This window comes from Stylophora pistillata, chromosome 4, assembly GCF_964205215.1.
Source record: "Stylophora pistillata chromosome 4, jaStyPist1.2, whole genome shotgun sequence".
NCBI lineage: Eukaryota > Metazoa > Cnidaria > Anthozoa > Scleractinia > Pocilloporidae > Stylophora > Stylophora pistillata.
The window spans coordinates 1,631,429-1,644,715 of NC_142522.1; the positions used below are offsets into that span (position 1 = coordinate 1,631,429).

The 13,287-nt window shown below is 39.6% G+C and overlaps 3 protein-coding genes across 6 annotated transcripts in view; 2 read left to right on the forward strand and 1 right to left on the reverse strand.

The window, feature by feature from the left end:
* On the forward strand, positions 1-6,767 carry LOC111340192 (DET1 homolog). The gene is made up of 2 exons (XM_022947022.2): positions 1-1,427; positions 2,227-6,767. Exons 1-2 carry the CDS (start codon positions 1-3, stop codon positions 2,429-2,431), a joined length of 1,632 nt encoding a protein of 543 aa, XP_022802757.1. The 3' UTR covers positions 2,432-6,767.
* Positions 6,121-9,316, reverse strand: LOC111331212 (small ribosomal subunit protein eS6). The gene is made up of 4 exons (XM_022936310.2): positions 9,224-9,316; positions 8,460-8,524; positions 7,747-7,813; positions 6,121-6,765 (listed from the first exon to the last, which is right to left on the reverse strand). Exons 1-4 carry the CDS (start codon positions 9,227-9,229, stop codon positions 6,163-6,165), a joined length of 741 nt encoding a protein of 246 aa, XP_022792045.1. The 5' UTR covers positions 9,230-9,316; the 3' UTR covers positions 6,121-6,162.
* Positions 9,256-13,287, forward strand: part of LOC111336792 (gamma-tubulin complex component 4) — a 14,408-nt gene continuing 10,376 nt past the window's right edge. Inside the window, exons 1-7 of one of the 4 annotated variants that reach the window (XM_088757423.1) lie at positions 9,256-9,515; positions 9,665-9,818; positions 9,939-10,045; positions 10,177-10,230; positions 10,554-10,610; positions 11,168-11,247; positions 11,633-11,834. In XM_088757423.1, coding sequence (XP_088613549.1) covers positions 9,438-9,515; positions 9,665-9,818; positions 9,939-10,045; positions 10,177-10,230; positions 10,554-10,610; positions 11,168-11,247; positions 11,633-11,834 — 732 coding nt within the window. In that variant the 5' untranslated portion in view covers positions 9,256-9,437. The remainder of the gene's footprint in view (positions 9,516-9,664; positions 9,819-9,938; positions 10,046-10,176; positions 10,231-10,553; positions 10,611-11,167; positions 11,248-11,632; positions 11,835-13,287) is intronic. The other 3 variants (XM_088757422.1, XM_088757420.1, XM_088757421.1) reach the window with 3 other exon arrangements.

The window sequence follows — 13,287 nt, forward strand, 5'->3', positions numbered from 1 at the left end:
ATGTTGAATGAGTTGAATTTTAAGCCGAGAAGAATACCAAACCAGAATTTAGTGTGGAGGCTGCGTCAGAGAGAAACTAATTTTCCAAAACCCGGAACTCATTGGCATCAAGCAAGAGCTTTCACTCAAAACATCTTTCCAAATTTCACGATTGTGAATGTCGAGACACCTCCATGTTATCTGCGAAAGTTCTCACCCGATGGACGTTATTTCGTTGCATTCTCATTAGATCAAAGCTCCGTTGAGGTGTACGAATTCCAAGGGCCAAGTGCAGCTGAGGAATTGCTTGCAAAAGAATCGCCAGACATTGAGATTAGAAGCAGATTGTTTAGTAGCTTCTTCCGTTTAAGCTCCGTTGTAACCGTGGCACAAAATGGAGAGCATTTGAACAGAGAGTGTAGTTTATTTACTGACGATGGCCGTTATGTTATAGTTGGATCAGCTTCGTATGTCCCAGAGGAACCGCATCCATATTTCTTTGATATCTACGGTAACAACGAGTCGGTCTCTCCAAATCCCAGGTCTCCTCTAGAAGACTACACAATCCACATCGTCGATATGAAAACTGGAATGTTGTCAGATTCCAGAGTGTTTAAGTGCGATAAGATATTCTTGTCACACAATCAAGGACTGTACTTATACAGAGATCTACTTGCAGTGTTATCCGTTCAACAGCAACAGATTCACATTTTTCAGGTTACGGCTGATGGCAAGTTTATTGATGTGCGCACAATTGGTCGATTCTGTTATGAGGATGATGAGTTTATGCTGACTTGTGTCAGGAACGTCGATGCTAATGGCCAACCAATTGTGCGACCATACATGGAAACCTGCCTTAATGGACTGAAGCATAGAATTCTGGCCCATCTTTGGAGATGTGCACACAACGAAGGCACTGCTTTAGCTATGGGGAGGTTTTATCAGCATGTTGAACTGTTCAGAGCTCTGAGAATGTGGAAGATGCAGCTTTTTGATAGTAGGATTTTGCTGATTAAGTATGCCAGTGAAGATGTAGTAACGTTGAGGGTCCCAGATCCAAACTCTCAGCCATCATTCTTTATTGTGTATGACATGGAAACTACCAAAGTCTTGGCTGTGTTTGAAAACACTTCAGAGAAATTGTTAGAACTTTTTGAACAGTTCTGTGACTCTTTCCGCAATGCTATGTTGCATTCACCAGCACAATTTACTTGTTCAGCTTCAAGCAACATTTTTGCTCGCCAAATTCAAAGACGCTTCAAGCATACCATTGTAAATGCAAAATATGGAGGGTATACAGAAGCTGTCAAGCGTCTTCTTGCTCAGTTGCCAATCAGCTCCCAGTCTTACAGTAGCAGTCCTTATTTGGACTTGTCCCTGTTTAAATATGACGACAAGTGGGTGTCTGTCATGGAACGGCCCAAGGCCTGTGGAGATCATCCAATAAGGTAAAAGTTTAGGTGTAGCTGACAGAAATACCATGCTGATCTCATAAGAATCTTTAACTGAAGAAAAATTTTGAACCCCAATATGCCAATATACTGATATTTAGTTCTTATTAACTGAGCGGGAGGTCTGTAGGGGAGAATCTTGACCGAGGTCACCAGTACAGACCGAACGCAGTGAGGTCTGTACCAGCGACCGAGGTCAAGATTCTCCTATACAGACTGACCTAACTCGTTTAATAAGATGTTTATTTTATGGCCGTATCTTATATGCCAATTTTTTATATTCTTTGTACCTTTTTTCTAGACCAGTCTAGATGGGAAAATCTAGACTGCTTTCAATATTGATTTCAGCCAATCAAATTTGTGAATTCGGTAGTTCTCAGTCCTTGTGAGACACAGCCATAAAATAATTTAAGATATTGCCCTTTCTCAGTGCATGAAAGAGGACAACTGAAATGAGGGAATTGACCGTTAAACTCTTTGGAGTGATTGGCAGCTGATTTCTCCTTGTAGTGTTACTGTTGCATCAAACAGTATGGTTATGAGAAGCACTCAGTTGTTGAGCAAATTCTCCATGATAGTACCACTGGTAATGCATGGAGAGCAAGACGAAGAATATGCAAAGTCATGATAGGGTGTCAAGGTCCAACAATGCTAGTTTTGTTTTATTTCTAAGTCCACAGCTTTGTGAGAACCTTCTTTATTTTTTGGTGAAACTAACCCTTGTAAAGTTCTCAAGTTTTTATTGTTATTAACCAATCACAAGTATTTGTGTTGCTGATTTTTCTTTCCTTTGCAGGTTTTATTCCAGGGATTCAGGGCTTCTGAAATTTAAGATCCACGCTGGATTCTTGGGTCGTCCAATACCACCAACAGGAAAGCGACTGGTGGCTTTCACTTTTCACCCTCTATACCCATTTGCAATCTCAGTACAGAAAACTAATGCAGAATATGTGGTGAACTTCCATATCAGACACCTTACAAGTGGTGTAGAACATACTTGAGTGTAATCTTAATCCAGTTACCCTTATGGTGAGAAATTGTCTTATGAGATCAGGATAGGGTTAAGATCAGCTTGCAAAGCAAGTTGGAATCTGCACTCAACATCTTTTACCCATGGTAAAATAATTAGGTATCTATCTTGAGTTTCAATATTCTTGTTAGTTCCAATTTTATTGCCAGTTTCTTTATGAAACTCGAAAACCAAGAGATTATGTTTGTTCAAAACACTTTGGAAGAAGGGGAATAAATAAAGATGTAATACATATATCTTGTTAACCAAGTGTGAGGGTCGCACTGGGAGAATATCGGCCCAAGGTCTTGACAGTATGGACCAAGGTCCGTACAAAAAAGACCGAGGGCCGATAATAGGGACTTTAAGCAAACCATGATGAATACGGCAACGAGAACGTGGAAAAACAATAGATCTAATTGACAGAACAATAGCCTAGCACGTGCATTTTAAAACTTTGTACATTTCTTAGCTGTCCTTTGCAAAATAACGATGTGAAATCACCAAAATTTGCATTGTCTGCGAAGCGAAACCGTGGCGGCAAATTATTTTAAGTTACACTTGGAACTCAACACTACTTTTATGTTATGTTGAGTTTGAGGTCTGGCACCCTATGAGACGGTAAACACATGCAGCCATTTTCGAAATTATAACTAAATGTAGAAACTCATTTTTTAATCGACGTCTTCTGTGGCATTGGCGTTCTGACAGGTTAAAGTCCCTATTCTTCCAGTACGGTACCGAGCAAGCTTGGTTAATAAGAGATTTATGATACGACTGGAATTCAAAGGGATACAAGTGCGGTATCATTTGGGACAGTGCCAGGTCCAATACTGAGAGAATATTGACCGGCAATAGAGCATTTTGATTGGTTGATTTTAGTTATTGGCCCTCTGACTGCCCAAGTCGTGTAATAAATAGAATTAACCTTGAAAACTGAAGTGTGGTTTTGTAAATTTTTTTTTCTTTTGCAAATTCTTCTTGATAGTTTCTGGGCTAATTCTCTAGTAAAAAAGGTCACTGACTTATACTCTAGCAACTGTTAGCTAACAGCTTTAATGCCTATTTAATGTCCACCACTGCTCCAAAAAGTAACATTAAAATTATGAATGACTGTGATACAGTTGAGCAATTCCTCTGCAGGGTCACTTGGGGGTGACAGAAATATAGTTTCAAACAAAAGTGTCATGCAAAGAAAGGGATTACTTGGTTTGATTTCAACATTGTTATCCATGCTAAATGTTTTCAAAGAAAAATGTTAAAGAATACTTTGCTAACAAAAGGGCACATCTTGAAGAACTGGTCCTAAGTTGGGGTATGTGAACACTACTGGAGATAAACAATCTACCGTATTTCTTCACCTATAAGCCGAGCGATTTTTTCAGTTTTCGACCCAAAATTTTGGGAGATTTTTCACGGAGAACGGGGTTCGGCTTATAGCCGAGGGTTTTACATTTTAAAAATATACAGTTGCTGAATAACTTTACCCCCCCGGCTTGTAGTCAAGTTAGCAATGAAGCAGAAGTAATAAAACACAACAAAAATAACTTCTGAATATTGGTTATTCACTTTTATGAAATTGGTGGCTCCTAAAGGAGCCGTTTGACGGATACGTGCAAGGGCTTTCAACCCAATGGTTTACTCGCCATCCGTTTCGTTTTCGCTGTCTGTGTCGAACTCGTTCTCTTCTATGTATTCATCATCTACTTCTGGGGTTTCCTCAGAGTAGACCACGTCGTCCTCTGTTCCGTCCAAGGCATTGGAAATACCGCAGGTCTTGAAGGATTTGACAACCATCTCTTCGGGTATCTCTGCCCATGCTTCCTTGATCCACCTGAGGACAAGATTTCTGCTTGGCGCCTTCTTCTTCCCAGCTGGGGTAAACTCAAATGGCCCAGATGTCATCCACGCCAAGTACTTTCGGCGCACATTATCTTTAAATGGCTTGTTTAGGCACTTATCCAAGGGCTGTACAACCGGGGTTAGGCCACCAGGGATAACTGCGACGTCAATGTTTCGCTGCTTCAGGTCATCTTTCACGGAATCGGTCAAGTGAGCTCGGAATGAGTCCCACACCAAAAGGGAACGCTCGGCACGGGGCAAACTCTGTCGAATCCATTCTCGGATGCCCTGTTCATCCATCCACCCTTTCTTATGGAAGGAAACACGAAGAGGATGCGGCACAACCAGATCTCTCGGTGTACGGACGCCTTTGAAGATGACTTTCGGTGGCACCTTTGCTCCATCGGCAGCAACAGCAAGAACGACGGTGAAGCTCCGCTTTTCCGCTCCGCAAGATTTTACTGGCACTGTTCGGCTTCCACTGAATTCCAGTGTTCGGTTCGATGGCAGCTCAAAACGCATGGGTGTCTCATCCATGTTGTAGATGCGGGATAAAGGGTAGTCGGCGCGTCTTCTTGCTGCAATGACGAAGCGATGAAAGCACACAATGTTCTCTTCGAGATCGGCGGGCAATCGCTGGGCCAGAGTTGTTTTGGTTCGCATGCTGACCGAGTGGCGTCGTTTCCATTTCTCGTACCATCCACGGGAAGCTTTGAAAGCAGGATCATCGGAGAGCTCTTTAGCTTTAAGGCGAAGGATCAATCCACTCACCGCAATACCTACGAAAAATAAAATAACAATCTTATTTTGCTGCGAGATAACCGTAGATTCGTGACTGCAGCACTCTTTTCGTGACATGTTATGAAATTGTCATGACAACAACATATTTCTGACCAATCAAAGTCTCTGTTTCCCACGCACTGAAAGACGATATCATTCAACTCTTCAAAAACTCTTAAAATTTTAGACAGAAAAGTAAATACCAACCTTGTTCTCTTTGCTGTGAAAACCACTCCATCACTTGCTGGTCTAGTTCGGGATATTTCGGAGTGAAACGGCCCATCGTCGCACGTTTTGCAGACATCTTCAGCTCTCCGGAAAGAATAGTCGCCTGGTCTCTTCTCCAGCGTCGTACCATGGACTCGCTTAGTCCATATTCTCGAGCGATTTCCGAGTTGTTTTCTACCGCTTCAGCTTCCGCGATAACTTTTATCTTGAAAGCCATACTATACGAGGAACGGCGTGCTTTAGGCATGATGATAAAAAGTGACAGCGACGAAAGGTATACTCGATAGATTGATACTTTGAAACGTTTAACTGAGATTATTATTGTTGTTGTGGTTAATCTGTTGTCGCGTGGTAGTATTTATACAGTTCGTTGGATCAATTGATATTCATATCTCTTGATTGGTTCGCTTTTTTTCTTTTGTGTTTATTGTAATTCATTAGGTTTTGTGTTTAGTGAGTCAATTTCTTATGTTTTCCGTGAGGTTCGCTTGCTCAAATGGCCAGTTACAATCAATAATTTCGCTCTCGGCTTATAGCCGATGGTTTTACCTTTTTTTTTGGGCAGCTTGAGTGTAGCGTAAAGACCCTGAAAGTCAGGGTCTCGGCTTATAGCCGAGATCGGCTTATAGGTGAAGAAATACGGTAACAAACTTAAGCTCCACCATTTTCAGCCATTAAATATAAATTTTAAGGGTGACAGAAGTGCATTCAAAGTTAACAGATGTTTTGCCTTTTTACAACCAAAATACCTCAAACCACAGTTTGTTAACTTGGTCTATAAAGGGTTCAAGGATGTTGACAGATGTAATGAAGCAACACAACACCAATCAGCAGAGTTTCAATTATCTTTATTAGTTCAAATTTACACAGCACTCATTTTGCACTGCTCACTGACTCCCGGTGACTCGAGGAAGCACGCTTTTTCTTCAGCATTTCATGACGCTTCTCCTTAGCCTCCTTAGCTCTCTTGGCTAACAGCTTTGTGTAATCAGCATACTCCTGCTTGGCTTTCTGTGCTCTCATTTTTTTCAGGGCCAAGATTTTTCGCTTACGCTGCAATACCACAGGTGTGACCAGACGCTGGATCTTTGGAGCTTTGGTCCTTGTCTTCTTGCCCTCTTTTTCTGGGAGTGTCCTCCTGATAACATACTGACGTACATCATCTTCCTTGGACAAGTTAAACATCTTCCTGATCTTGCCAACTCTCTTAGGGCCAAGGCGGCGAGGCACAGTGGTGTCTGTAAGTCCAGGAATATCATTCTCACCTTTCTTGATGATGACCAAGTTCAGCACACTGAGCTGAGCATCCACGATGCAGCCACGCACAGACTTGCGCTTACGTTCACCAGTTCTACGTGGCCTGTAGCAGGAGTGGCCCTTTGCAAGCAGAAGACGCACACGGCCATTTGTCATCACTCCCTGCTTCATGGAGAATCCCTGTTTGTCGTTTCCTCCAGAGATTCTGACCACGTATCCCTGTGGAAAGGCAAAGTTGACCATTTAATAACATAGTTATTGTAAAAACCCATGGATAAGCTGCACCGCATATAAGCCACACCCTGAATTTAGCAGCTCAAATTTTGGAAAAAAATTTTTTTGAAAGAAATCAAAAGAAATCCAAAGTTGAGTCTTGAGAAGTCTTCTTCATCCACTGTTTATTGTCCGTAAACTCACTATTAACATTGCAACAGAAAATGCTTCAAAGTCTTACCCACAATTTTAGCACTTTAATATAATGGATATCATTTCTACCAACTTTAACATATGACTGATCTTTTTCTGGTATTTGTTGACAGGAATTTCTTCATTCAACACAGTTTTCTATAGATTTTTGCATTACAACAAGAATGTGCGCAGAACATTTGAAGCTTAGTAACCAAGGATTAGATTGGACGCATTTACGGAAATTGGTGTCAACATTCGTGACACTTTCTTCAAATGTTCCCACATATAAGCTGCACCCCCAATTTCTAGCGATAAGTTTTTGAAAAAGGTGTGGCTTATCCACAGGTTTTTATGGTAATTAAATCCATAACAAAATTCTTGAATGTGATTGGTTATCACCAACCTGTATATGTTATACTTGTGATAGGACAGTGTATGCATCACACCTATGTGTAACTGGATAGTATGGGTCATGTGTGCATGCTGCACATTTCACCAAGAAAACAAAATGTATAACTGATGGCTAGTTTGTTTCTGAAATTTTATCATAGTTTGACTAATTGGTAACAGGACTTCACGTCGTCTACTTCTGTCTGTAATCACACTCATGAGTAACAAACCAGTCATCCGATTTGGTCAATTACTTATAAGATTACAGACTGAGCTGAATTCCACTCAATCCCGTTACCATTACTAATGACAAATTGGTTAAGCGAAAGAGTCAGTTGTATTTAGGTTTACAGACACATCATGCTAGATACCAAAGTATAAAAGGTTTTAAAATTGACTGACCTTCCATTCCTCACCAAGACATTCCGCACTGCACTCAGCTGAAATACGTTTTTCATAGAAGTTTCGTCTAAAAGGGAAAAAAAAATTGGCCCTTTTTTCAGAGACAGAGGCAAAGCTTTAACATGTAGCATGTTGGAATCTGGGTTGCAAGGTTCCAGTTCAACCCCTGGTAGAATTTTTTACCTCTGGAAAGGCACCGGCTGTACATTGTTAATTCTTTTCTCTAACCGAGAGCATAAATGGCTATTAAAAAGTGAACTGCAAGCTGAATGGGGGGTACTGCAATGGTCTAAAAGTCCATCTAGGGGGTAGAACTGATACTCCTGGATGTTTTATACCATGGAAAGTGACCAAAACTCCAGCCATTAACTCTGTAGGAATTATACCAATCTGAATTCAAGTGCAAATTCCATAGTAAATCACTTCACTATAACCACTATAACTGGGTGATTACATTTGAGCAAATATCATTGGCAAGAGTTCCATAAAACCCCATACATTAATTATACATAGAGTGTTGCAAAGAAACCTTTATATTTAGTCTTTATGAAATGAATGCATAATTAATGTATGGGGTTATATGGAACTCTTTCCAATATCATCTGAAGCTGGCTTGCATAAACACCAACTACAAATGCAAGCCAGAATCAACATCAGTGCAATTGCACCTGTATCTCTATATTCCATAGGTCAAATATTTAACAAATACTCACAGCTTTCGTTCATCATCAACTTCAATGAGCTTCTGGCACCCAGTGGCTGGGTAGGAAATGTTGAGCTAAAAGAAAAGGATAGGAAAAGAGATGGTCTCAAAATGATAGCCCACAAATGATTCAACACAACAAGAATAAACACCACGTCAGCTCAACAACTGCACCTCAAATAGTTTATTCTGATCAGCACAAAGAATGAGTGTGACAGTTTTAGCGCTCCAAGTTAAGGATTGGGCATGCAACATGGTCATGGCATAGAAAGGACCTTGAATGCTATACTTTCGAAAATGTCACAGTGCTGGATATTTTAATAGACGAGTTTAAGAGTTAATCAATACTGAACTGGAGAATTTTAAGCCTTAGTATCTTTACACCAGGACAGCCCCTTATCCACTCTGGATTGGTCAAGAGTGCACATGTACTCACAAAACATAAAAAATGTCGATACAATTTTTTTACAGTAAGATACACACAGCATTCATGTAAGCTGCATAAAGAAAACTTCAAACGAGTAAATCATATACAGAAACGAGCCTTATGCACTGATCCCTTTACATCAATTCTCAGCCAAATTAACATTTTGTCCCAGTTCTTAACTCATGGGTTCAGTTGTCCGTGCTCATCCCTTGATTCAATCTAAAAAATCTAGAGTCAAGGAAACCCATCTTCCGGAAAATGAGTCATAGGTGGAGAGAAGAATAAGTATAATTTTCATTTTTGTCAGAAGTTCGGTAAAGTGGGCAGTAATTTGTTACTTTTTATACCTTCATCGTTTATCTCCTCTACGTGAGAAGAACCACATAAGAAGCGACGGAAAGAGAACGATAACTGTACTTTGCGTGCATTATGGGTACTCAGCTGAAAAAACAGCTGAAGGGACTGGAATCAATACATGCGCAGTATAATCCAAACAAAGATGGCGGATTGTTTAGACAAGTATTTCTTTCCACGGAGTTAAAGTTCTGTTTGTAGCGTAAAATGTTACACGAACTTTTGTTGGCGTTATCTGGGGATTCTGGTGGTATATTTGTACACAAAAAGTTTGCCGGACTTCAGGTTTGAGCTTGTACATGTTCAATCGACTAAACCTACATAGACCACATGTACATGAATCTTGTAGACCTCTTTGGCGCCAATATTTTCAAAACTTCATAAGCTTATAATTGAGTATTAGCCCACGGAAGGTGTACTTTTTTTCATTCAAGGTTGCTGCTGATTTGCCATTTATCCATGGGAGTGAAGTTGATCTTCTGAACAGAATCTGCAAACTTGGGACATACTTTCAAAACTTTCAAACTTTTCGGAGAAAGTATTCGGAAGTTTCACCCTATCTGAAGACAATCAAACGATCCAAGGATGGTAAGCAAAAACATGAAACTATTTAATGTCTCTGGTATTTTTTTTAAGAAACTATTTTTTAAGAAACTGTTTTTTTTTTAACGGACAGTATTTCTAATACGTACATTGTCTTGTGTCTAGGAATAACCTCAGCCGGATCCTTTGGTTTGTACATCCAGGCGTTCTGTACTGGTTTGGACCAGGTCCTGGATTCTTACAGGAAAAGTTTGATTGATTTAGAAAAACAGGTACTTGATATCAGTCATACATGGCTGTTATTATTACCTTATGTTTTTATCATTTCATTTAAACATATATCACAAAGTTCTGTTCTCGAAACCTGTGACAATCATTATGTTTTATTTTGTTTTTACCACAGATTCTTAAAGATCCTAAGCTGCCGCTGACGTTTATCGAACACAGTTTAGAACAGGTTTGAAAGTTAAATGATTTTTTGAAGTCTGTTCCATTCTCTGTTATCTCACTATATTTTTGGATAAAGTATTATAGTAGCAGTTTTCACGGAGGTTAAGTTTAGCAATGATCCTATCCTTTGACATTCCTATCTTAGCAGTATGCTGTAAGTTTGTCTCCATGGGCTTAGTAAAATGGCTTAGCTTGCCACAAGTCTCTTATGGCTTAGTGGTAAAGCATACAAGGTATTAATCAGCGGAGTTCTTTTCTCCAAGCATGCCTTTGTCATTCACTGCATAATGTCTTCTTTCATCCTCGAATATGTTTATCTCATCTTTTTAGTACCAAGTTTTGTTTCCTGCCCTGTGGTCAGTAGTAGAGCAGATCCAAGCAAGCAAGGTAGTCATGCTTTTTATTTTGAGTTATTTTACCAAGTGGTTAAATTTTCCAGAATTTGATGTTAGTTTATGATCTTTTTTGATGAGTCTGTGCTAATTTTTTCAAAAGCATCTTATTTTGTATGAATGTATCATCTTCTCCCAGTGATCAATATTGCATTTTGATACCAGCTTACTTTAGACTTAACAATTATTCGCTGAAGGTGAGGTGAATATCGTCGAATAATCCCCGAGACGAAGTTGAGGGGATTATTCGACAATATTCACCGAACCTGAGGCGAATAATTGTTTTAGTATAATTTCAGAGCTGAACAACAGAGAAATTTCTAAAATCATAACATTTTAGTAACACTTATTCACATTTTAGTTTAACATTTTATATAAACCACGCGGAGCGGTTTAGATAGCATCATTTAAGGAACCTCTCGACCAATCAGATTGCTGGAAACTCTTTGTTCAGCTCTGAAATTATACTAATTACCATTATCAACCACCAAGAAGAATTTGTTAGCCATTGTTATGAATACTGACTTTTGCCTATTTCCTTCCTGTCGACAGGCTTCAGGATGTCAAATTCTGGACATTTTGTACCAGAGCTGTAACTGTGGGATCCCTGATTTGAGAGATGCACTGGAAAGGTAATATCAATTCAAATCACAACTTCTAAGATAAGTATACCACGTAACAGGACTTTTGATGTCTTTTTAGTGTCGTTGAATGGTTGTAACACTCTAGAAGAGGTGGTACAAGTACCAACAAGGGTCATGATGTTTTATTTGTTTGTTTTTAGGGGGAAGCCAAAACAAAAAACAAAACAAAATAAAAAACAACAACAAAACAAACAAAAAAAAAACCATCCTCATAACGCCCATCTCTGCCTAGAAGGATATGATAATCAGGGCTGATTTAAAAAGGGAAAATCTGTGCTACAACTAATTGAACATTGCACAAAGAGTTTTAAATATATAATTGTGATTAGCTATGCTTGTTAATTAACTTTGGGTTATGTGGGTTTTCTCTCAGAATTCTCTTTGTTTGTCATGGTGTAATGTATCAACAACTCAGTGCATGGTGTCTCCATGGGATTCACATTGATAAGCACAATGAGTTTTTCATCAAGGAAGTTACGTCAGAAGATGATCATACAACGAACATACCAGACGATGGCACCAGCAGTGATCTGGGGATACCTGGTATAACAGGGAGGCAACTTGCTGAAATACTGGTAAGGACGGGGTTAAAGAGGAATGTGCTTTAATGTTTAATAACTTCTAGAGAGTGATCATCATATAGTTTCTTAAGACAATATCTTTATAAAGTACCCAACAAAAAAGTAAGGAGGATTGCTATGTGGTGCCATCTTGATATTACATGACCTTTATGTTGAAGACTAATTTCTAAAGTTATACACAACATAGGTGATATACATAATAAGCACATATGGAGGCATCCTCGGAGACCCAGGGGCTGAGTCGATTTCAAGTTAGGGCATGAAGAGCCCCTGGGGACATTGTCTTACAAGACTAGTTCCAAACGGTCGCAGTTGTTCTGCCATCTGATTGGTGCCAGAAAATCTTTGTGTTTTTCTGCCCAATCAGAGTGAAGTGTGCTTTAGAGTCCTTCCGTGTGTTTTAACACAGACATGTACTAGTAGCTCAGTTACTCGCTATGTTTGTTTGGACCGTGCGACGGAGAATTGCTTGAGGTGAAAAGTTTCAGTCTGGGCACACAATGTAAGAGAAATCGATCAGATTGTCTGTGAAAATCTTACCAGAAATTATACTGAATACTTTCGCAGGTATCACTAGAGAACATGTTGTAAAGTTTGCGAGGTTTGTATACAACACAATGGTTGCAGTCATTGATATGTCACTTTAAACGTTAAATGAGATTTAAGCTTAAATCTTTCTAGATTTTTGCATAATTTGCTATGATTGAAACTTTGGCATTTCGTCACACGGGCCACGCAGGTATGTCGAGCAACGGGCGCTTTCGCCTACTTAGCTTTCTGCTTTCTGTGTGCGCCAAAATCTAATCTTAGTTGTAAAGTTGTTCACAATACGGCCAAGGTTGCAGAGAACGTTAAGTTCGTGAACGACCTCCAGCAAGTGCTAAGAGAAAGCTTAGCTGTGTTTCCGCTTAGCTAATTAAAATCTGAACAAAAACTTATTAACGAGAACATCGTGGGAAGGAGAGATTTTTTCGGGCAGTTACCAAAGTGGTTTGGAACGAGTTTAATCTTTCAACTGCTGTCTGGAGTGTTGAAATTCTTGAGCTAGGAAGGCCATGGATTCTCTTCTAGTCCCTTGGTCATTGTCATTTCACCTCTTCTGTCAATTGTTGAAGACCAAGTTAAATACGTTTGATCATTGGGAATCGTTCCGATGCTGTTTTCAATGGGAAAACAAAACCAAAGACCAAGAAATATTGGATGGAAAGGGCAGGTTTGCTTTATTGCAAATGTCAGCTTAGTAGTACAGGGTCATCTACCCACATCTAGATACAATGAATATATGAAGTTCATATATTTTGAACTGTGGTTGTAGATACGTATGATGCACGATCCTTGCAGTAGAGAGCGCTATTTATGCAATAGCGAAAATCAGACCTGAAAAAAATCAGGTCTGTATGGGATTCGAACCACTGACCTCTGCGATACTAGTGCAGCGCTCTACCAA